At 41.9% G+C, this 25,723-nt stretch overlaps 1 protein-coding gene across 5 annotated transcripts in view; it reads left to right on the top strand.

Annotated features, from left to right (window-relative positions):
• cadm1a (cell adhesion molecule 1a) overlaps positions 1-25,723 on the top strand; it is a 501,415-nt gene that overhangs the window by 382,826 nt on the left and 92,866 nt on the right. For all 5 annotated transcript variants that reach the window (XM_042007760.1, XM_042007762.1, XM_042007763.1 and 2 more), the window contains 2 exons: positions 5,026-5,178; positions 6,647-6,784. In XM_042007760.1, coding sequence (XP_041863694.1) covers positions 5,026-5,178; positions 6,647-6,784 — 291 coding nt within the window. The remainder of the gene's footprint in view (positions 1-5,025; positions 5,179-6,646; positions 6,785-25,723) is intronic.

The following is a 25,723-nucleotide window of genomic DNA, read 5'->3' on the forward strand; positions in this document are numbered from 1 at the left end:
AGTGGCCATCACAAGACCCCGATGTCAATCCCAAACAGATTTGTGGGTAGATGTGAGCCAGTCCTGTCAGGATGAATGGGGCCAGAAAACTATCATGCTTGACCCAAGTCAAATATTACCAGAGGAAAATGTCTGTCAACGTCTGACTTGGAAGAAAGTATTTTTAAATTAAATTATTCCCCGTATTTAGCCAGGAAGACCCTGAAATACAAGATAAGTCCTTCAAGTCCTCTGCAAGATGGCAGCATAATTAAAAGATGATTTCAGTAATAATAATATTAATAAGATTAAATTTATTGTCAGGATAGTTTGTGCAACAAACTTCTGTTTATTATTTATCATTGAAGTTCCTTCTTTGTCATTGATTTAACTCCTATGAGCTCCTCTGTTGATGAAACTGGTATATTTGTACATATCTCACCTTAAAAATAAGCCTCTCATTGAATAAAACAGCTTAGGTGGAATTTTATTCCTTTACCTCCTGTAATATGCACCGATCTGTCATTATGCTAATTGATGCACACATCCATCACATCTGCTCTATGCTCTGCTCTCACGTTAAATCTATATTCCTAACAAAAGTTGCAATATTAATAATAATTTAATCTGGAAAGGGATTCTTAGGAAGGCCAAATTTCAGGGTCATGTGCAAAAGATTGTATCAGAATGGTAATATATGTTATTCTGTAGATAAATTATACATACATCTGTAATACACCACATCAGCTTCAACCTTGATCAACTTTAATCCTCATATGTAAAAACCTGCCAAAATACCTGCAAACGTTGGCTGGAATTATTTTTTTTTTTAACCTGTCCTGTCCACCATCATAGCAAGCAGAATGATAATCTGGTTGCTGTGTTGTGCCAAACAAATTTGCTTTGCCAAGGGAAGGCTTTTGGGTATAAGGCTCCTCTTGATACTCTGATCCATTTATTTATTTATTTACTTTGAATCATGGAATCTATGTAATCTTGCTGAACCTGACCGGAGGGGACAAAAGAAGAAGGAAGACAGCAAAAAGAAGCAAAATGGAAAGCAGAAAGAAGAAAGAGGAGACAAAACCACCACAGACCGAAGACAACGACTCTTCAATCCATCACCGGACAACAAACTGCTACACTTGTACAGAAACACACCAGATAATTTTACTTTTACAGAAAAACAGAGCTGCTAGTCATTAAGTGTTCTTAAATATTAATCAAATCAAAAAGACTTTTCACAAACGTATCACAACAACCAGATACAAACTCAAAGAAAAAGAAAATGTATCTCTTAGTATAAAAACCCACTGGACAACTCAGTGGCTGTGTCAGCATGCAGAGGATGAGGAATAAGGAGTGATCAGTGGTGAAGAGTGGTGAGTGAGATCCTGCAAATGCGACTATGCCTCTACAGAGGCTGGAGGCAGACCCGGGCCATCAGCAGCAACCCCGGAGCACGAACCCAAGATGAATCCCACCCCGAAGATGAGAGAGCCCCAGCCAATGCCCCCCTGTGGTCTTGGGGCAGCCGCCGCCCCCGCCAGGAGCTGGCCATCCGGGGTGGCCTGAGTGAAGGGTCCAGGGCCCCAGGAGCCCAGAGGTGGATTTTTGTTTTTATAACATAAAAATACATTAGTGGCCATAAGACTGGGCAAAATAGACAAAATTAATATTCTGGTATTTATAGTTGGAATGGCGGTTCATCATCTTCACCATTTTAATACAGATTTAGATAAATGTCACTCATAGCATCACCTCCACGTTTATACCCTTCCATCTTTTCTTTCAAATTTTCTTTTTTTTATTGGTGGGATCGAGTAGTGGTTTTTTGTCCCATCCTTCCAGGAATTCAACCCCCGTTTATCCAAGTTGTCACATGTGACAAATATAAAGGGAAAGGTGGAGGAATACAACCACTGGCATGGTTTTAAACAGGACACAGATGGTGTCAGATTACTTTGTTTTCAACGGTATTATCTGATTTCACACCTTATTAGAAAAATGTCAGTGTGAATTATAAAGGAGCTGTATCATCCACCCCTGTTAGGTCACATTAAAAATGGTAAAAATAGATGTTTTTATAGGAAGGATGTTGAAAATGACCAAGCTGTTAATGTGTCACTGACTCAGGCATCAGTTCTGTGCGTCGTTCAGGTCATTATCGCGTGTGAGTTGTTCACTTACCTGACAAACTCGTCCTGATCACATGGTTCAAGTTGCCAATGTTTCTGAAGCTGCCTGGGGAGGAGAGACAAAGCTGCATGTAGGTGATACTTGAGGCCAAATCCTCAGTTTAAAGTATGAACATAAACTCACGAGCTACTTCATCAGGACCGCCTTCTAGTACCGAGTCTGACCTTTTTAATTCTTGGTGTGATGGATGGAACCAGGTGTTGAAAACCTTCCTCAGAGGTTTTGCTCCATATTGACATGATAGCATCACACTGTTGCTGCAGGTTTGTCGGCTGCATCCATGATGAGAATCTACCGTTCCACCACAAAGCTGCTCTGTTGGATTGAGATATGGGGACTGTGTTGTTTCTACCACAGTCACAAATTCTGAGCCTAGCATCTGAATGTGGAGCTGAAATGGAGACTCATCAGACCAGACATTTTCCATCTTGTATTAGATAGATAGATAGATAGATAGATAGATAGATAGATAGATAGATAGATAGATAGATAGATAGATAGATAGATAGATAGATAGATAGATAGATAGATAGAAGTACTTTATTCATCCCAAGCTGGGAAATTTAGGTGTTGCAGCAGTACAGTCATTTAGCAGTTGTGCTTCTTAAGGTAGCAAAAAAATAAAAAAACAGTATAAAAATTTCAATATCTACAAGACTTATACAAGGAGGTATTTAGCTATACACAGTAAGAAGTGAGAATAGCCAGCAAATATTGTCCAGTGTGTGTGAGTCTGTGTGAATTGTAGCCTCAGTTTCCTGTTCTTAGCTGACAGGGGGCTCCGGGTGTGGTCTTCTGCTGCATTCTAGTCCAGACAACTGCTGCTCGCTGGATATTTTCTCTTCTTCAGACCATTCTCTGGAAACCCTGGAGATGGTTGTGTGTAACAGTCCCAGTAAATACTCAGACCAACAACCATGCCACATTCAGAGTCATTTAAATCCTCTTTCTTCCTCATTCTGATGCTCAGTTTGAACTTCAGCAAGTCGTCTTCACCACGTCTACATGACTACATGCTGCCGTTTGATTGGCTGGTTAGATATTTGAACAAGCAGCTGAATGAGTGGACCTATTAAGGATAACTTACGTCTGTCAAACCTCGTGTATTTCCTGTCCCGAGCGTGAAGATTACTTTGCTGAGAAGACCTCAGAGTCTTGACCTAAAGAGCTGGCTCATTTGAGAAGTGGTTTAATTTCTCCTGTAGGGGTCTGCAGACTCATGACCAGTCAGTTCGTGTTCAGATGTTTTATCCTCAGGGTTAACTAGGTTTTGTTTGAGGATGTTGGAGCTGAAGCGCATGGGGATGCTGTCCTTTGAGAAGATTCATGTCACCATGAGAATGACACGGTTCTTCATTTCCTCTGTTTGATTCCGTGTTCTGTGTTTCCCCAGATTTCTTAGCTGACTTGTTCAAGGACCAGTTTGAACAGAGATTTTCCTTCCTAATACAGATCAATGGAAGAGCTGGTAAAATGAATAAAACCATGTCTGTGATGCCTTCATGGCCCATAAAGGCCAGTTTATGGTTTGTGCTGTTGACCAGTGTTGCTCCATTTGAGGAGGATTTTCCCCTGAACCAGCTGAGTCCATTTGCAGTGAAAGTTTTGCTGTAGTCATCAGCTTGTGTTTACATAGCATTTCATCATGTAAACATTTTATTTACATCCTGATCACAGGGGGAAAGATGACCTGCAGCGTGGGTCTCCTGTGGTGAATCACTCCCTAGCTTTTTAATTCTCTTTGGGACTTTTTTAAAAAGCCGCTAAACACACCTGACGCTTCCTGCATTTTTCAGACTTGAAGTCTGAAGTCTCAGTTTTCTATTATGAAAGCTTTTTTTTTATTATTAATATAAACAGAACAGAGCCAGAGGATGAGTTCTGAGATCCTAAGAGGGTTCAGAGTTCAGAGAGCCTGCAGTTGCTGTCAATCAAAGCTGAGTTTGTCGGCACACTGAAGGGGGATGCAGATGGGTGGGCTTCCATCTTAACCACAGGTTGTCATTGTGCATTACAGCTTATGGGCTGCACTTAAGTAGGTGGGCAAACAAGGTTAAGCAAGATGAAAGTGACTGCAGATGAGAGAAGGACAGGATTTGTAAATGTGTCCTCAATTCTTGCATCGGCTATCTAAAGGACAGACAAGGATGAGGAGTGTTGATGGAAACGGTGTCGTCAGGATGTGCTGCACGTCTGCTTCAGACTCATTTATCAGAGTTTGACTTCTGCTTTGTTCTTTAGGTTTTTCTTTATATTTCAGTCTGCATCATATTTGATGCTGTGACTGAATGTAAACATTTTTAAATATATTTTTTTTTGTACAATCTTTCCCTCTAAAATAAAAATGTGTTTAGTTAGTTATTCATGCAACAAATGAGTAGGTCTGCCAGCATACAGGACTCAATCATTTTTGTGTTGTGCTCATTTTATCTGAGGAATAAAACAGTGTAATTGATTAGTTTTTCACTGACAGGATGTTTGTTGAATTTCTTTTCCTTTTCTTTTTTTCCTCATTGACCAGACATAGATAACTGATGTGGGTTTGCACGATTAATCTAACATTAAAGTCTGATTCAGTCTGTACCTGTCTCCTCTGTTTGTGACAGTATTATCAGATTCCTCCTTTCATGTATGTAAGATGGACATACAGCATGAGGCCCACATGGATCAGCTTCTTCATTAACCCTGCTTTGCTTCTGTATTCTCGCCACAAAGACCAGCTTCTGTCAAAAAAGTCAGATTTTATGAATTGCTGTTGGCTTGTTATCATAATTCTGCATAAACATGTGTCAGCCATGTGAAAACATGCCATTATACATTTGTTTTTCCTGTATTTTCCTCTTTCAGCACTGAAAGACGCTCGCTTTCAGCTGGTGAACTTCTCCGACAACGAGCTGCGGGTGTCGCTGTCTAATGTGTCGCTTTCAGACGAGGGTCGCTATGTTTGCCAGCTCTACACAGACCCCCCGCAGGAAGCCTACGCCGACATCACAGTGCTAAGTACAGCATCAAACCACACACGCAGAAACATGCTGCATATTTTACATACAACTGTTGTTACTGGTGGAGGGAAGGTAAAGCCTCGTAATCATGTTGACGATGGAAGATTCACATGTTTAACGACGCTGTGGAGTTTCTGGTGTTTACATTGTGTAATAAACTGTAAGCAGGATGCCTGATAATCTGATCTAAGAAGGGATTCATACAAAGCATTTAGTTAAAAACACAAAAAGACATTTACACATTTAGACTTAAGATTTTCTGGACAATGTACAGATTATTCAGTCCCATTATTTTCCCTAGTTTCAGTTTACATATTTACCTCACAGTGTGCTTCAGATGCTAACTCAGCCCGACATACAAGGGAACACAATATTATTAAGGTACCGAAGCAGCAAAAAGGGCAACAGAGAAGAGAAAAAGTAGTCCTTGCATACAAATTAAAATCATTAGCATTAAAATTAGCCTGAAGAGCTCAAACTGGCATATTTACATGCTGAACCTCATGTCAACTGAAATGCATTGTCCCATTTTAAATAAAGTAAAGAGACTTGTAGTAAATCTTCCTTAAGATTTGCATGCTTCCTCACTCCATGACCTTTCAAATATTTCCAGGGAGCGGACTAAAAAATACCTGCAGTGTATTCAGTGCAAACATTGCAGATTTGTGTCATTTCTCCCTGCATGTCTGCAACATGTGTGGAAAAAAATCAGAGCTGCTGTGCAATCAGGAAAACAGATCAGCATCTGCTACTTGGCTCTCTGCACTAGCTGTCCTACAGCTTTAAACTAACATTAAGATAAATAAAATGCTATTTTAGCAACTGAACTTGCAGCCATGGAAGCTCTCTGACACATTGTGGGTAGAGTTTACCCACTATTATACATTATATTCCATTGGCTGATTGATATACTTTAGTAAGACTTACATGATATGTATGGATTGTGTTCAACACCTCATTACAGAGTCTCCTGCGATCGGTTACTCTATATGACACACTAGAGCTCAGCGTCTCATCAGATGATGAGGTCATTTTCCTCCTAGGTGAAGGTCAGCTGTCATCAGTGCTTTCTGCTAACAAGCTCATTAAAGTTCAGCATTGATGTGTTTTTTGTGGCAGCGTTTCCAAGCACTAATGCAACAAGTTACAGCATCCTGTCCTGGTTTTTTTAATGGATAAATATAACTGTTAGAAAATGGTGTTCATTCATTGTGTTTCCTTTGATCTACATTAACACTTACATTTGTTGAATATGCACCTAAGGGTCATATTTCTAAATATATCTGGTAAGTAACTGCAATATAAAAGTAATTTGGGTATTTGATGAAACTAATTCCTGTGGTAACGTATTTTGTTTTAATCTGCACCGCCATCTAAAGCCTTGAGCTGGGCATGTAACACCACAGGTGTCAACATATTCCATTTCCTCAATGTTTACACAGTTTTGTTTGTGTGTCCTGTCACAGTTCCTCCAGGTAACCCCATCATCGAGGCGCGGGATGAGGTCCTGAGCGAGGGCAACGAGACAGAGATGACCTGCACTGCCCTGAGCAGTAAGCCTGCCGCCATCATCAGATGGATGAAGGGAGATAAAGAGCTTCCAGGTAGGCAGTAAAAGAAAAACACAGTCATCAATCAAGACACCTTCTCTTTTAACACGGTGCAGCCATGTCACCACACATTTATGTGGCAGGTTGTGCTTCGTGAACTTCAGAACATAATCCTGTGATCTGTCACCTCTAAAAGAGCTTTGAAAGTTTGCTTTGAAACAACATGAAAGTAAAACAAGCAGAGAGAAAAAAAAACATAAAAGCTTGTGTGCAAATAAAAGAAGAAAACCACAAATGCTTTCAGGTATTCACGCCTGTCTCTATGCTCACTGCAATTTACCTTGCAAGTCATAAAGACTCTGAAATATTTGTCACCTGTTGAAGAATAGAAGTTATTTACTTTCACAGAGACAACACCATGATAATCTGTGCTCTATAAGTCTCTTTTATAAAATAGTTAACTTATTTCCTTTTACTTAATTTTATTTTTAATTTTATTTATATTTTATTGGAGGTTCATTTTGAAGAATTAAGAAAATTCTTACCTGAAATACACTTCTAGCTAACTATAGATCATGTGAATAATCTTAAAATACACTCATCAACTCAGACTACAAAGGTTGTGTTTTTGTTTTTTGTTTTTTTTACTGAAACTGGATTAGTCTAACTCATGGTAAATGGTAAATTTTACAGTAGATAATTAATTTCACTGGTTTGGACAAATACCAAAGTAATAACTCGCTGAAAATATTAACACTGCTGTTGAGGAGCGGGGGAATATACTGTTTATCTTAGGTCTAAATGAAATGTCAGTGGTCAAAGTTCCACAGAAAGTTAAGCCTGGTACACACGTAATGATTTTTTTAATCTTATGAGATTTTTTATCTGGTCGAGACCTCACACGTTTTGATCGTACTGTGTGGTGTGCTCACAGATGTAATCACAGAGCAACACATGATGATGCTGTCCTGCAACTCATCCACAATCTAGTCCTCCAAGCCGGACAAACTTCGAAACGTAGAAGAAGAACCATAGCAACAACTGGCAAAAAGCAAAGAAGAAGAAACATAGTAACAATCGGAAAACACAACACACAGCATGGAAGAGGATATATAGGACGAGGGAATGATGGTGGTCTTGGAACTATTGTTAACAGACAAATACAGAAATGAAAAAAAAAAACAGACTGGAGATGTCGTAAACACGAACTTTCTTTACTTCCTTGTTCCACAGCCAGCTCGCTCTCTGATTGGCTACATTCTGTACCACGTCACCATCCACGCAGTCACAATGCACGAGCTCTGCAATCGGCTTTGAAATACTGAACATGTTCAATATTCCTGATTGTCGGCTACGACCAGTTTCGGAGCGGATTATCGGGACAAATCTGCTCGTAACACACCACAGACCACAGGGAAAAGGAAATCTCATGATGATCAGGCGTTTGCCGTCCAAGGTCGGGAAGAGGCAATATCAGGACAAAACAGCCCAGAAATCGTTATGTGTGTACCAGGCTTTAGTATAACAGCTTTGTAATCCACCATGAATTTAAAGCTCTTTTCATATTGACTTGTTTTAGGGAGTGACGCTCCCTGACTCCACATCCTTTTCCTCTGAAGAGCCTGCGTCTTTTGATATCATAGTCCACAATAACCCTTGCAGTGCATTGTAACCATATGCCAGAGCATAAAATAAATAGTTTTATAGTTAACATTACCACACACAGCCAACTGAGCTTTTAATCTGCTCCACAAAATTACAGTTACAGTTTCTGTGAAATAATATTTACAAAAGCCAAATTGCATTATGTGTAAGTTTATTGTACATTCGTTTTTAGTATGCGACTAGCTAGTTACACACAACCTTTTCTGCAATCTTAGAGGCTATTGGAAGAACCTGACTTAAATACAGGTGTCACTATGGCAGATGTGAACTCCCCAGTGTGGCGTAGTGGCGGCGTGGCTCAGCAAGGTAGTGTTGTGTTATATGTTCTTCTGTGGGTTCTGATACCTCAAAGAAAGACGGAGATCCGACTTACTGTTAACTGTTTATTCTCTAGCCTTTTTCCCGCTCACTTCCTGTGTAACCCCCCAAACAGGTCCGTGGTACAACACATAGTTTCTCACTAACATTCCATTACACAACACCTCCCCCTTAAGTAAGATCTTCCCATTTTCTCTCTGTGATAAACTCTTAAATGTATAAACATATCAATCCTCTAACACCTGGAACCTGAGTGTTATCTTACTCTGATTATTGCATACATCAACTAATAGAACACATCTCCACATTTCTTCCTCGTTTTTTTTTCTTTTTTTTTTTCCTGTTACAAAAGAGTCTTATAAATCCAGACGTCTGGGAGGGCGTGAGACTCTTCCTGATGCTGTAATGTATGTGTTGGGTGCATCTTTATCTGTATGTGTGTGTTTTTCTGTTTCTGTAGTGGTGCGTGCAGGTGAGCCCGTGTCTCCTGGCTCTGGGGTGCCCTCCGGTCCATTGGTTATGTCCAGTGTAGGTGTCTGTGTGTTGTGAACTGGGCGCATGTGTGTGCGATTACGCCTAACTGAGCCTTCATCAGTGTTGATGATGTAGGATCTGGGTGTTGGCGCTTTCTGTACAACTGTCCCATGCTTGTTTTCTTTGGGCAACCACACTTCTTGCCCTGGCTGCAGCTGCGGCAAGACTCGAACTCTGTGGCGTTGGTTGTACCGGCGCTGCTGGTTCTCTTTCGCACGCCTTTCCTCGATCCGGAACCGCCTGATGTTTGGCCACCAGGGGCGAAATGCAGCTGGAATCTGGGGAACGCCTGTGCGAATCTGCCTCCCCATGAGGAGCTGCGCTGGAGAGTAACCACTCTCCAGGGGTGTGGCTCGGTACGTTTGCAGCGCCGCTGCCTTGTCGCCTTTCCCTTTCCACAGCCCTTTGACTGTGGCAACAGCCCGCTCTGCCTCGCCGTTGGCCTGTGGATATCTGGGGCTGCTGGTGACGTGAGCAAATCCATATGCTTTGGCAAAGGAGTGGAACACTGAACCACTGTACTGCGGTCCATTGTCGGACATGACAGTCTCTGGTGTCCCATGGCGAGCGAAGGCTTCCTTTAAAGCAGCCACTACTGTCTCAGCCGTGGCCACTCTGAGGTGTGCTACTTCTATGTAACGTGAAAAATAGTCCACGACCAGCAGGTAAGTGCTGTTTTCCCAACAGAACAGGTCGGTGCCGACGCGTTGCCAGGGTCTATCTTGCACTGCTGTCATCAGCAGCGGCTCTCTCTGTTCTGCACGATGCTGTGAGCAGATGTTGCAGTTCTCCACCATCTGTTTGATGTGGACCGACAGTCCTGGCCACCAGACTGACTGGCGGGCCCTAGCTCGGCATTTAACGATCCCTTGGTGCCCACTGTGCAGCTGCTGCAATATCTCCCCCCTCAACTCACCCGGGATGACGATGCGTTGGCCTCGAAGGAGCAGCTGTCCATTCAAGGTGAGGCTATCTCTTTCAGACCAGAATGGAGCCAGCTCGAGGGGTAGTGCATGTCTCTCTGGCCACTGTGACTCGCAGTATCGGATCAGCTGTGCACAGATTAGATCGCTTTTCTGCTTTGCTGCTATCTCTCTCAGCCGCTGTTCTGTGGCAGGGAGGCTCTGAGTGACGGCGTCCAGGAACACTTTAACCTCGGCCTCTTTCTCCTTTTCCTCCGCCGTAAAGGTGTGTTGGATTGGGGCCCTGGATAAAGTGTCTGCTGTTATCAGGCTCTTCCCTGGCACGTGCACGATGTCAAATGAGAATCTCAGCAATCTCAGTCTGAAGCGCAGCACTCTTGGTGGGAGTTCGTCAAGAGCCTTGGTGCTTAGCAATGGCACTAGGGGCTTGTGGTCAGTCTCCAACCTGAATTTCAGACCCAGCAGGTAGGAGGACAGACGCTCGCATGCCCACGTAGCTGCCAGAGCTTCCTTCTCAATCTGAGCGTAGTGTCTTTCCGTGTCTGACATGCCTCGAGATATAAAGATGATTGGCTTCCACGCTCCATCTGGCTGCTGCTGGGTGAGGACGCCCCCCAGGCCAAAGGATGAGGCGTCTGCTGACACGCACGTCTCTGCAGCTGGTGAATAGGCCCCCAGCACCTGTGTGGAGCTGAGTTCTGACTTAAGTCTCTGAAAAGCCTCTTTCTGTGGTGCTCCCCAGCACCATTCGTTCTTTCCACACAGCAAATCTTTAATTGGGCGAGTGTATGACGCGAGGTGTGGCAGAAACTTGCTGAGGTAGTTCGCCATGCCCATCAGTCTTTTCACCCCCTCGACGTCAGTTGGTGCAGGCATGTCTTGTATGGCTTTGATTTTGTCAGGGTCAGGTGTCACGCCGTCCGCGGAAATGCGGTGGCCCAGGAACGTAATGCTGTCCTTGCTGAACTCACATTTCTCCCCGTTCAACGTCAGTCCCTCTTCCTGAAGTTTCCTTAGGACCTGACAGAGTCTCTCGTCGTGCTGGGCCTTGCTGTCCCCATACACCAGGATGTCATCGGCGTGACACACTGTGCCTGCACAACCCTCCAGCATCTGCAACATGCGTCGCTGAAAGTGTTCGGGTGCAGAGGAAATCCCGAACGGCAAGCGGTTAAAGGCATATCGCCCGAATGGGGTGATGAAGGTGGTCAGCAGTTTACTTTCCTCCGCCAGCGGGATTTGCCAGAAGCCAGAAGTGGCGTCCAGCTTGGTAAACACTTTCCCGCCCGCCAGCATGCCCAGGGTGTGGTCAACGGCTGGGAGGATGTGTCGTTCCCTCTGAACCCACCTGTTGAGGTGTGTCAAGTCCACACACAGCCGTATCCTGTAATTGGGCTTTGGAACCACGACCAACCCGGCACACCACGGCGTGGGCTGTGTCACCCTGGAGATGACACCTATGCTGACCATGTGATCTAGTTCCGTTTTTACCTTGTCATGGAGGGGAAGAGGCACGCGTCGTGGAGAAGACAGCGCATATGGGACGGCATCTTGATCCAGAACGATGGTGTAGGGCTCCTTTAATTTCCCTAGCCCCGTGAATACAGATGGGAACAGCGCCTTGCAGTCCTTTTGTTGAGCTTCCACTGCGTGGATGCGCTGCACCAGATTGAGGGCCCTGATCGCTGGGAGGCCTAACAGAGGCTTGGACAATTCATTGACCACATACACCTCCTGTCTAGTGGTTTTGCCCTTCAACGTCAGACTCCCTTTAAAACACCCCTCAACCTTAAGCCTGTGGTGTCCTGGGCCGTACAGCACTTTCTTTGGCTGCTGCAGTGCACCATGAACTCTTCTGGAGTATGTGCTGCTGGGAATTGCAGTGACTGCAGCCCCTGTGTCCAGTTTGAATGCAGTCTCCTGTCCGTTCAACAGCAACTCACCAATCCATTCATCTTCTCCTCCCGACCTCACTTCTCCCAAGAAAGCGAAATCCTCCTCCTCACATCTCTTGTGCTGTTGTGTGATGTCGTGCACCCCTTTGGCTGACCTGCACGTTTTAGCGTAATGTCCCTTTTTGTGGCACTTTCGACACTCGGCATCCCGAGCTGGGCATTCTTTCCATGGATGTTTTTTAGCGTTCCCGCACCTGCCACACTGTAGTGTCTGACTGTCTGTTTTCTCGTACCCCACTTTACGCCCTTTCTGTTTTTTCATTATGGTTTCTATCTGTCCTGCTGTCTGCTCGGCCGCCCGCAGCACCGGCTGTTGTTTCTTTACTGCTGCACTTTGCTTCACTTGAGTCATGGCTTTTTCGAGGGTGAGTTCCGCATCCAGCTGTAAACGTTCCGACAGCCTGGCATCTAGGATTCCCACTACAATTCTGTCCCTTATTAATTCATCTCTCAGGGCCCCGAAGTGGCAATGTTCAGCTAGCGTGTGCACGGCAGTGATAAAAGACTCCACACTCTCACCCGGTTGCTGGTTCCGACGGTTGAAGCAGGCTCTTTCATAAATCACATTCCTTTTGCTGACAAAGTGTTTTTCGAATGCCGCCGTGACAGCGTCGTATGATTTCTTCTGAGCTTCAGTCAACGGCAGCACATTTAAAACATCTTCAGCCTCCTCCCCCGCCGAGTACATAAAAGCATTCACTTGAAATTCCTGGGACTGTCTGTCAAGCCCCGATGCAATCCTATAGCGATCAAATCGCTTAATCCACATCGGCCATCCCTTCGGATTTGAAAAGTCGAACTTACTCGGCGGGAGGTACTGAGGTAGCTGTAGCGTGGTGGCTAGCTGTGGCTGAGCTAACGGTGGCGTCGGTTGGGCTTGTGGGTTTTCTTCACTCATTTTTCGCCTTTCGTTGTCCTCACAACATTCCGTCGTCCTCCCGTTTCGGTACACTTGCGTACTACCACTCTTCTGACACCATGTTGTGTTATATGTTCTTCTGTGGGTTCTGATACCTCAAAGAAAGACGGAGATCCGACTTACTGTTAACTGTTTATTCTCTAGCCTTTTTCCCGCTCACTTCCTGTGTAACCCCCCAAACAGGTCCGTGGTACAACACATAGTTTCTCACTAACATTCCATTACACAACAGGTAGAGCGGTCGTCTCGTAACCCGAGGGTTGCCGGTTCGATCCTCGGCCAAGTCGTGTTCATGTCGAGGTGTCCTTGGGCAAGACACCGAACCCCTAATTGCTCCTGATGGGTCGTGGTCGAGCACCTTGCATGGCATCCGCCATCAGTGTGTGAATGGGTGAATGCGATGTATAATGTAAAGCGCTTTGGGTATCATTCCAGGTACAGTAAAGCGCTATTTAAATATGGACCATTTACCAGTGCGATGGATGATAGTGTTATTGAAAAATTTATTATATCGGTAAATGGTTTATTTAAACTTGTATGTCTAATTTTCATTTGAAGAAGATTTTCACGCAAACTTTTTTCTGAATCTGAAATCAGAGAAAAATTCACAGATACGTACATTTATGTCGTCACAAACAGATTTACAGTACAGCTTGTAATCTATTGTTTACTCGTATCTATTAATTTTTCGTAAATGTAATTTTCTGCTACAGCCTGAACTTAGTGATTCCAGCTTCTTGAATCTGCTCCTGCAAGAACACAAATCAGCTTCACACGTCACAGCGTGATGAAACCGCTGTGACTTTGGCTCATTTGTTGCCAGATATTTCTGCCAAAACCAACTTGTGTCAAAAGATTTGAGAGCAGAGCAGGTGGGCGGGGGAGGGTAAGGGAGGGAGAGTCATCGAAAGGTCAACCAATCAGAGTGAGGGCTCAGGAGGCTGACGTGCCAGACACTTTTACATGTTGGCCCTTAGTGTGTTTATTTATATATATATACATATATATATATATATATATATATATATATATATATATATATATATATATATAGTTTAATATATAATTGTTTTCCTTACATAACATCACTTCATCTCACTCTATTTTATTTTCACATCATTTTTATTTTCATTATTTATATTGATTTTCTGTATTGTTTTTATGCTGTTTGTCAGCCATTCTGGTGGACTTTTACCACTGTGTGATGGAGAGCATCCTAACAAACTCTGTCACAATCTGGTGTGGAAGCTGCCCTATAGCAGAGCGCAAAGCACTGAGGCAAATGTTGAAAATTGCCCAACGCATTGCAGGAACTCCACTTTCAACCATTGAGGACATCCAGAAAAACCGCTGTCTGCATCAAGCTGGCAGCGTTCTTAAGGGCTCCTCCCCCCCTGCCCGTAAACGGTATTCTCTCCAGCACTGGGGCAGGCTCTTTAGGAGCTTCCAGACAAGGACCAGCAGGCTGAGGAACAGCTTCTTCCTCAGAACTGTGTCCTTACTGAACTCTTGCTGAACCCTACACACCACTTCACACCCCTTAGCTTCTCATTTCTTCTCAGATCAAAACTGTACTCCACTGTATCACTGGACTGTCCTGCACACACACACACACACACACACACACACACACACACACACACACACACACACACACACACACACACACACACTATACATACTACTACACTAGTTTAGAAACCCTAGGTAGCAACTGTTTATATTTATACACTATTTAGTGTCCATTCAGTATTTTTGTATAGCGTTACTTCATCTGTACATTACCTCTTGTAAAATATGTCCGTAGTTCTGACCTATAGTCTACTCCAAAGCACATATCCATCTGTATATCTTCATAGTACCCACTCTGTAAATCACTGACATAATAACATACTATGTAGATACTGTTAATTTAGTTTTTCAAGTAGTTTCAAGCTGGCGGCGCGTGTAGTTGCAGCGACCTCTCTCTGTCCCGACCATGCAGTGTTTTGTTTGTCAAAAAAGTGTTTATCTGAAAGTTTTTCTCATCTGTCTACGTCGAAATACATGTACAATTAATAGGCTCTGTCGGACATCTGCAAAAGCAAGACTTGTAACGTTTTGGACTACAAAACAACAGAGATGCTAAGGGAGCTCGGACTACTCCGAAAGCTTGCAGTCACACTGGACTCGTGTGCTACTTCTTCCCTGAAAATGAGGCGTTGGAAGTGGTGTACAAGAAAGCAGATGAGGGGTAAGTCTGGAGGTATCTGGGCTAGGCTAGTCCAACTCGTCCAGCCATACCATCTAGCCCTCTGGCAAACGTATGATCATTGGGCAATAAAATGAACCATGCGACTGATGAGGTCAGCAAATCGGACAGCGAGTAACATGCCTGAACGACAACATTCCTGACTCTACTATACAACTGGAGCAGCTAGCATGCTACTGAGCGGACAGGGCCATATGGGCGCTATGGTGGTATGCAAACACTGTTCACCAATGGCAGAGTTTATGAACATGAGGTGCCGTCCTTTCTATCTGCCCAGGGAATTTACTGTGATTTTGCTAGTTTCAGTTTACATCCCTCCCACCAACAACAGCAATGATAGGATTGCAGCTCTTAATGAACTGTGCCAAGCCATTAGTGAACAACAGACAGCACACCCAGACGGCTTCACCATCCTTACAAGAGATTTTAATCATGTTTATCTCAAGACTGTCCTTCCAAAATTTCACCAGCATGTTGATTCCCCAACAAGGGGAGACAACGTTCTGGACCCGGTCCACACTTCACACAAAGGAGCATACAAAGCCACCCCCCTCCCCCACGCCAACTTCAGCTCCAACCTGTCCTGGGGCATCAGGAAAGCAAACCGGTAGTACGTACAAGATAACCTCCCACTTCAAAGACAGCAGAGATGCACAGAGCCTATGGTAGGGCATTCAGGCAATCATGGACACAGAGCTGCAAGAGCAACACCTCTCTGCTCAACAACCTGAACAGCTTCTTTGCATGCTTTGAAGCACAAAATACACACCCACAGAAAACCCCCTCCCTGCCGCACGACCAGACTCTATACCTGTTTGCCACCAGCGTGAAAAGCCTTAAATCTTTGTACTTTATTTATTATCACTGAGTGTTATGTCAGATGTTCGTTGTGGCTGTGCACTTTTTATTTTAATGGTAACTTCAGTGTTGAAATGTCCTGTCTTGTCTTCACCATGGGAAAAACGTAATTTTGATTTCTTTGTATGTCTTGTACATGTGAAAGAAATTGACAATAAAGCTGATTGGACTTTGCCTTTCATTATTTATAATATCTGCACTTGCTACTTTTTGCACTTCTGGTTGGATGCTAAACCGCACTTTGTTGTCTTCTACCTGCACATCTATAATGACAATAAAGTTGAATCTTATCTAATCTAAAAAAAAAAATAAAAACCCTAAGTCATGAGCATACAAAAGATGGTTAATAAGCCTCTCTCCCACTACACAGCCTGTTTTAAAGTCTTTACGGACGTGTTGAAGAGCAGAGGTGACAGAATGCCACCTTGTCTTATCCTTTTAGTTACCAAAAAGGGTTCAGAAGTCGTATTTCTCCATCTAACTTGCATTGTTTGGTGTGTATACCAAAAATGAAGAGCCCAAATAATATAAAGAGGAACCCCTCGTAGTTGTAATTTTACAAACAGCTTTTCCATGATCGATAACGGTCAAAGGCTTTGGAGGCATCTAAGAAACACAGAAACGTGGTGGGATTCTGCCCTCTGAACTCACTTACAGCCTCTTTTAGAGCACACGGCTGTGCCATGTTTTCTTTTAAAACCAAACTCCTCATCAGTGTTTTGCATATATTCCTTAAATCTATCTAAAATAATTATTTCATGCATCTTAATAATACACAGACTAAAGCAATGGGTTTATAATATTCAGTACTGGATATCTTCCCTGTTTGTCGTTAATTACAGGTACCAGCAGGCCTAACAACATGGAGCAGGGCAACATAGCATGCTTTAACATTCCATAAAAACATTAAGCAAGCAATATAAACTCTCTGACTGCAAACTTGTTTGTATAGACATAAATGTACACATATTTGAATTTTTCTCTGACTTCACATTAAAAAAATGTGTGGTTAAAATCTGCAATTGCAATTGTTTTTCCAGAGAGCTTCCATGTTTTGTGTATTTCTGTAACTTTAAATTCAGTTCTCGTGAGATTTTTCTTTACAACATAAAATTCTGATGTCCAAGCTCAGATTCTTGTTGTGCACATTCTCACATTGTATTCTACAGGTTTTCACATCAAATCTCCAAGCTCCTGCATTTTGGCAGATATTTACCTTCATATGTGGTTGGAAGATTGGGAGGCTAAACCTTTCTGCTCTGAGCTGGAACTGTCATGTAGGAATTGGCTGATGATGTGAGCCGACTGCTGAATGAGATATTTTAAAACCTAGAGTATGAAGGTAAATGAAGAGTATGAAGGTATCTGAGAATAATCAGAGCAGAAAGATTTAGCCTCCCAATCTTCCAACTACATCCAACTTCAAGTTGAAATCATGCTGCACCTCCCTGCACATTCTCACATTGTATTCTACAGGTTTTCACATCAAATCTACAAAGCTCCTGCATTTTGGCACATATTCACCTTCATGCAGAGCGCCACGAACAAAGAGCTGGATGTCTCTGGGTGTGTTTTAGAGTCTGAGTTAGCAATAACTACACACTCAAATAATTTCCTCCATAGAACAGATTTAGTGTTTTTTCTTTAAATATTTGTTGTAATAACATGACTTTTATACTTTCTAAAATGTGCATGGCACAGAAGACGTGCACGAATGTATGTCCCTATAAACTGATGATGAGAGGCCAGATGGTAACCGTTCTCCTGTAGCTCAGAGACGCACCATCCATACATAAAAGAAATTAATAAATCTTTTGATTCATCAGACTACAGGTCTGTTTCTCTGCATCACCACCGTCCATCTGAATTGAGTTCGGAGCCAGAGAGAGTGACTGTGTTTTTTTTTTCAACCAGGTTTTAAAAAAAGATGTTTTTATGCAGTGCTTTTCTAGTTTTGCACAATAACTCTTAGTCTTTTTTTTTTATTTGCATGTCTGCATAGTCAAATGCTTTCCTGTGTATTATATTAGACTGAATCATCACTGGCTTTTCATGTTCAGTGCTTTCATTTTGAGCTCTGGTCCGACTCTCCATTAAAGCAACATGGATATGCAGAGGTGGGCAGAGCTAGTTGATGTCTCCACAGCTTGGATGGCTTCATCAAAGGTAGCTGAGCTTTAGCAGTCTAGTCAGAGCTCAGGGACTGAACAGGCCTCCTGCCAGGCAACTACGCCTCAGAGCCCAGACTGTAAGCTTTGTAAAGACTTTTAGACAAAGGTTCCAATCAGAGGCTGTGTTCCAGCCCCTGAAGCAGCTTCACCTCTGCCCTGCTGCACATTAAACCCTTACTGGTCAGCTTATATTTGAGAATTATACATGGCGTTTAGGCCACGGACTGGCTTGTAGAAGCTTTTAAACATCACATAAAAATGGCTCAGGGGTTCGGTCAAAGTTCAAATTATAAGTTCAAATCATGTTTCTGCTGACTGGTGGATACAGACATGTAATGGTTGTTGGAAAGCCAGTTAATGTACTTCGGTGTTCAGTGATTCCAATGAAGCTCAGAAATGATGGCAGCTACATCATACATCTGTACCATGCACATTTTTCTACAGATTAATGTGCACAGATGCAGTTTTCCAAACTTCTTACACTGGAAACACAAGGATGTTTAAGAAATGTGCACATTATTGTCTTAGATGAGACATATCCTGCATAGAGCTGGGCTTTAGAGGCTGTAGAGGCCTTTATTGTCCAGTAGGTAGACAGGAGAGGGGGTCCTTGGCCAGCTGTGATGAGAAGCTGTAGCCACTATCTATCTATGGTGCGGCTGCTCTACCAGCTGAGCTAAACGCTGCCCCCACATGAGCATCTAGCTCTTGTTTCCGTTTGTTCTTTTTGCTCTTAAAGCACAACATTTTTGACAGTTTAGTCAACTAGCTTGTGCCTGACTTTGTTGTCCAGTTGAGTGAAACACTGCCGTGATATTTTGATCTGTTGCTTCTACTATAGGAGCAAACTCCAGCACAGCTTTTAAATCTCTCTTGCTTTGCTCCGCCATGTTTCCTTGTTCACGCGCTCAGCTGAGCTCCGCTATGCTGCATGGGTTGAGGCGCAGATAAATGACATCATCGCGTCAGAAACGAGCGATCATGTGGTATCATAATATTCAATTTACCACCAGTGTCAAAAAATGGAACGATATGACATTGTACACCTCTAATTTGAAAGCTTATTTTTTTATTTGATGTTGAAATCATTTCGTTTGTTGCTGTTATTATGTAAAAGCTTTGTTCTGCTCGTTGGTATGAAAAGTGCTATACAAATAAAATTTGATTTGATGAGGATCTGAACAAACCGTGTGAAGGTTGTAAAATACAGCCTGCTGTAAGTAAAAGCAGGTTGCAGCATGTGTGATCTCAGAGAGAAGGAAATAAAGAAACGGATGGTGAAATATCAGTAATATTATTTTTTCTGTGTGGAAATTTCCATTAAAAATCAACTCTTTCGATGTGAGAAGTGCTTGTGTTCTCTCTTGTGCTACAGCAAAGTATTAAATGTGGTTTGCTTGTAACTGAGATATTGTATTAAATGTCAGTTGAAGCGACTCTTGTCAGAAATTAATAATGAACTCCAAAGCAGCTGCACTTTAAACAGGGCAGCTGTATGCTTGCCTGCAGCAGAACATCTCCAGCTATGGTGTTAGAAGGTTCTGCAAACCTGAGATTCTTGTCTCTGATCTACTCACAGTAAAGAAACAACCAGTTTTTTTGCGTAACGTGTTGCCTTTAAATCTATCTATAAACATGCAGACTAATGCTTTTTTTGATGGTTGCACACTTGGTTTAAATGTCCTGTTTGAAAACTAGTGACTGTTTTATCCGTTTGTCATGGAAATGAACCGTTGAAGGTTTGTAGATGTCACATTTATTCAGGATCATTTCACACTCTCTCCACCTCTTTTCCCCCTAATTTACATATATCCCATGTCACTGTTTGCTTATTTGTCCTCCTCCTCTGAGTATTTAAACAAGGCTCACTTGTTTGGTGGAGCACAGAGATGATTTGTAAAATATTTAATGCCTTACATCCTGCCCCCATCTTGTTTTCTCCCATTTTTTTGGAAAGAATTTGCAGTTCTTTTTGCAGTTAGACAGTTTTCAGGGATATTTTAATGGCTGATTTTTCCTTTACATTTGGAGCATGCCATACCCTGTTATTCATTTTCACCACAAGTGAAATGGTGCTGTCAGCCGAAACAGTATTTAACCCTTCAATAACCTGCTGTCCTGTTTGGTCGAGCAAAATTTTCAGTGACTATAGCAAATGCTATTACAAATTTGTGAAAGTAAACCTGAGTTAACCCTACCACTTGGTTTGTGTTTGTAAGAACAAAAATAAGTTTGTTATCCCATTACTGTTTTAAATTGTTATCTGTAATATTAACTCTTATCTCACCCATTTGTTAAAAAAATATATTATTGTTCCAAGGAAATGAAAAAATGGCAAATAATCTTTTTCCAAAGCTATGTAAGTTGAAATTAAAGAGTGAACATCAGCAGTATTTAATCATCATTATTTAAAAACTCCAAATGCAACATAACTGACATTAATTGCATTTCAGTAATGCTGTGTTTGTTGACCATGTCATGCTAATTAGCTGGTGTATTCACTCTGGCTGTCAAGGAAACTCAAAGAACTGCCTGTTTTTTTTGTTTGCTCTTTTTACTTTAATGGTACTTCTTTGCTAATGCTGAAGATGTCTTAGAGAAATAAATTCAGGAACATGAAATATGGCCACACACTAGAGCAACTTATCTGACCTTAAGCTGTAGCTCTTATTAAACATCCCAAGAATCCAAATTAATTAGCTTAAAGTATAATTAGACATCCTAAATATCAGTTAAAGGTTGCAATTGTCATGCTTGCCAATGTTAATCCAACCATTTCTCCGAACATGCACAAAGTATTATCCCACAATTATCTCCCTTTAATACTGCTCTTATTCTAGTTGTGTAGTGGCTTATGAACACTGATATCTCAGATTCCAAATCTAATAGTCTTCCAAAAATGAATCCTCACAGTAAGTATACCATCTTTTTGTTCTTTTTAAGATGAGCAAAAATAAAGCAGGGTACTTTATTGACTGACAGGGAGCAGAGATGCCATTAGCCTGAAGTGCTTAGAGACAGCCACAGGGTGATTTCAATTACCCTGCTCTGCCCCCGCAGGAAGTCTAGACAAATGGATGAAAAGAGCATTTGGAGTAAAGTATAGGATGAAATTGGTGAAACATGATGAATATTTTACGTATCACAACACTGTCCTCCTTCTGCTTCAGGAAAATGTTTCTCAGAAATAAATTTCAATGAAGTGAAATGTAGCACTCAAAATGCCATTTGAGTTTTTATTGGACCACCGGCTGCCTTCAGAGGCATTCATCTCAGCTGGCACAACTCAGAAATACGTCTCCCTGGACATTTCAGTGCTTAATGCTTTCAGTCTTGCTTTCAAACAGAATTCACCATCAGCACTCAGTCCCATTTCTAAGAACTTTTCAAGCTTTGTTCAGCACTTAATTTGTGTTTTGTTCAGAAGTTTAATCTAAAAGAGAATCTGTGACAAACAAAATGAGTCGTGTGATTAAACACAGTAATAAGTGCATCCTGTTCTTTAAACCCGAGGGGTCTGAGCCTATTTTAGATACGTTTGATTTTGCCTTTATATAAAATAAAAATTTACCATATCCATTTTTTAGCATGACTTCACCAACATGATCTGATAATAATGCGGTCACTCTAACCTACTTTATTAACATATTGGACTCAAAAATTCACAGTAATAATCTAATATGAATGGAAGAAAATGGGAGAGAAATTTCAGTGGATTCAAGCACTTTTATTGAAAGAAATGTAACGCTTGATCATCCCATCATGATACAGTGAATATTTTTTCTGACTTGAGGTTTAAACAAACAAATGTCCAGTTTCACGTAGTCCATTAATGTCAAACCAAAAACTAGATGCGTTTAAAATCTGCACTTTTGATTGGAGTAGTGCTCCAGGTGACCTAGGTTCTTTTTTTCTTTACAGTGCGTTGAAAAGTGAAAGATCACAATGTTTGTTCATATACGGTACTTTGGCTGGACCAGGACAACACCTTAGTTCTGTTGTAGGTCTACTGCTGTGTTTGGGATCATTGTCCTGTTGTATGACAAAGATTCAGCCAAGTTTTAGATGCCAAACATTATTTGTGACTCCACAATGCTTCTGTATACAGAGAAGTTCATGGTCCACTCAGTGACTGCAGAGCAAGCCCACATCATTAGTCCTCCACCACCGTGCTAGACAGTCAGTGAGATGTTGGTGCTGATATGCTGTGTGTAGTTGTCATCATGTGTACTGCTGCACATTATAACCAAACACCTCCACGTTGGGAAGTTTTGTGGTTTATTCAGATGTAAGCTTGTAAATTTAAGTTGTGATGTTTTCAGAGAGAAGCTTTCTCCTGATACATCAGTCAGGGAACTGACAGAGATGTTGCCGACCATTCTGTCTTCACATCCAGATGGTATGAAGATTATTGTCCACACAGGGTCTTTTGATATTCTGAGGAGGAAAACTGGCTCCGAGATCCTGAAGAAAGACTTTTCTCTGCTGTTGGAGAGACTGTGTCAGTTTGGAGCACACCATGTTTACATTTCAGGACCCATTCCTACAGCGGGTAAAGGAACTGAACTTTTCAGTAGACTTCTTGGCCTGAACACATGGTTATCAAACGCATGTATCACCCATGGGATACAGTTCATTGATAACTTCAATATCTTTTGGAACTGTAAGGAGCGATTCAGACCTGATGGTGTGCATTCAAATCTAACTGGATGCAGATTACTTGGTGCACACTTGCGTCATGCTGTTGGGACGGCAAACCCAAACATGAGTGTACAGATAAGAGCGAAGGACACAGCAGAGAAGCGATCAACTCCCAGCTCTCCCCCCTCACCAGACCCTCTTCTCCACATCACCCAAGGTCTTCAAAGGATGTCTCTATCCCGGTCTGAACCCCAGCGACCACCATCTACCAAGAAATACAGGGTTCCCCCTCCTCATCCTCCTCTTAGATCATCTGTCCTGGCAGAGCAGGGCACGGGAGGATGTGCAGGAGGTTCACAGAGCAGCAGCAGAATTCACAACAAAGATAACATGCCATGATGCATTCAGGGTCCTTGCTGTAGTTTTGCTACTGCTGACAGCTGTTCTAAGATCAAGCCTGGACCCAGTAGGATTCCTGTGTTAGTTTGTAAAATAAGGAATCGAACACGGTCAGTTTGTGGGGTGAATCGATCTAATCTGTTAACTATACCTTGTATAACTCAGAATACAACAGAGACCAGTGTAAACTTCATAAAGCTAGCTGTACTAAATGTTAGATCTCTGTCCAACAAGTCACTGTTAGTTAATGACTTCATTATTTCTCACGGTTTAGATTTTCTTTTTCTGACAGAAACATGGTTAACAGAAGAAACAAGTGCTACAGTTCTTAATGAAACAGCACCCCCTCATTTTAGTTTTATGAATAAATGTCGAAACAGGAGGATTTATTTAAAGATTTATTCCAGTGTAAAGAGATTTCATTTGCTGATTTTACTTCTTTTGAATATCTTAGTTTTATTTTAAGGGGTATTCCTAAAATCCTATTTCTAATCATCTACAGACGTCCAGGACATTGTGTAAATTTTATTGATGAATTTTCTGAATTATTGTCGTTATCTCTACTGATTTTAACCATTTCATTTTAACTGGGGATTTTAACATTCACATAGATAACATGACGGATGGTAATGTCAAGGATTTTTCTTCCATATTGGACAGGTTTTGTTTGTGGCAACATATAAAAGAACTGACCCACATTCAAGGTCACATTCTCGACCTGGTTATTTCAAAGGGTGTTGATATTTCTTCTGTTGCGGTCACTGACTTGGCCTTGTCTGACCATTTTTGTATTTTGTTTGATTTACTGATCACGCAGAATGTCCAACCAACCTGCTCCTCAGTTAGGAAGAGGTCCATTAATGAAAGAACAAGTGCTAAGTTTGTGGAGGCCATGGCTATGTTACCAACAACCAGTGCAGAGTCAGTTGATGGACTCCTGGATCATTTCAATCTGAAAGTCTTGAATGTAATGGATGCTGTTGCACCGATAAGAATCAAGAGCACTTTGAGCAAACAGAAAACACCATGTAGAAACACCACTGTGGTTACCAGCCTAAAAACAGAATGCCGAAAAATTGAGTGGAAATGGCGAAAAAATAAACTTCAAATTCACTATGAAACAAAGCCTGCGTAACTATAACAGTGAGCTGTGCAAGGCCAGAGAGCTGCATTTATCTGAAATGATTAACAGGAATGTCAACAATTCTCGCACTCTGTTTGCTATGATTGAAAAAACTTACAAATCCTTAAGCCCAGAGCTCCTTTCCACTGAGAAATGCAACCAATTTGCCAACTTTTTAGCCAAAAAATTAAAACAATACAAATAAAACAAAATATTAATTCCACACAGTCACACAAGAAAACCAATCTGTGTCTAAAACCCGGATATAATTCTGATGTTATGTCGCAATTTCAAATGGTTGATTTAAAAATTCTACAAAAAACTGTTTGGCATTTAAAATCAACAACATGTACTCCAGACATGATACCATCTGACTTTTTAAAAACAGTTTTTACCTCAGTAGAAAGTGATCTCCTACTGATAGTTACCAGCTCACTGGCATCAGGCATTTTCCCAAGTCACTGAAGATAGCTGCTATTAAGCCACTCCTAAAGAAAAGGACTCTAGATGCCTCTATAATGAATAACTATAGACCTGTCTCTAACCTTTCTTTTATATCCAAGATTATTGAGAAAGTTGTATTTCACCAGCTTAATGACTTTTTAAATGAAAGTGGAAATCTTGATAAATTTCAGTCCGGCTTCCCACCTCATCACAGCAATGAAACAGCTCTGGTCATAGCGTTAAATGACATTAGGTTGGATACTGATTCTGGTCAAGTACCAGTCCTGGTTCTGTTGGATCTCAGTGCTGCGTTTGATACTGTAGATCACAGAATCCTGTTGCACAGGCTGGAAAACGGGGTTGGACCTTCTGGAGCGGTCCTTAACTGGTTCAGGTCCTATTTAGAAGGCCGGAGTTATTTTGTTACGATCGGCAGCTATGAATCCGAGCAAGTGGCCATGACTTGTGGAGTCCCCCAGGGGTCAGTCCTTGGATCTCTTCTGTTCAACTTGTATATGCTCCATTTGGGTCAAATATTACAGAACTATAGCATTAATTATCAAAGTTATGACGATGATACACAACTTTATGTGTCTCTGTCACCAGATGACTGCAGTCCAATAGACTTATTGTGTCAGTGTCTGGAGCAAATAAACACCTGGATGAAGGAGAATTTTCTACAAATAAATATAGACTGTTTGGTAGCAAAGAGAAGAGGGTCAGCATTGGTAAACACCTGGAGACTCGGGCTCTTAAAATCACCAACCAAGTTTGTAACCTTGTAGTGTTGAT

Source organism: Melanotaenia boesemani, chromosome 15, assembly GCF_017639745.1.
Source record: "Melanotaenia boesemani isolate fMelBoe1 chromosome 15, fMelBoe1.pri, whole genome shotgun sequence".
NCBI classification, from domain to species: Eukaryota; Metazoa; Chordata; class Actinopteri; order Atheriniformes; family Melanotaeniidae; genus Melanotaenia; species Melanotaenia boesemani.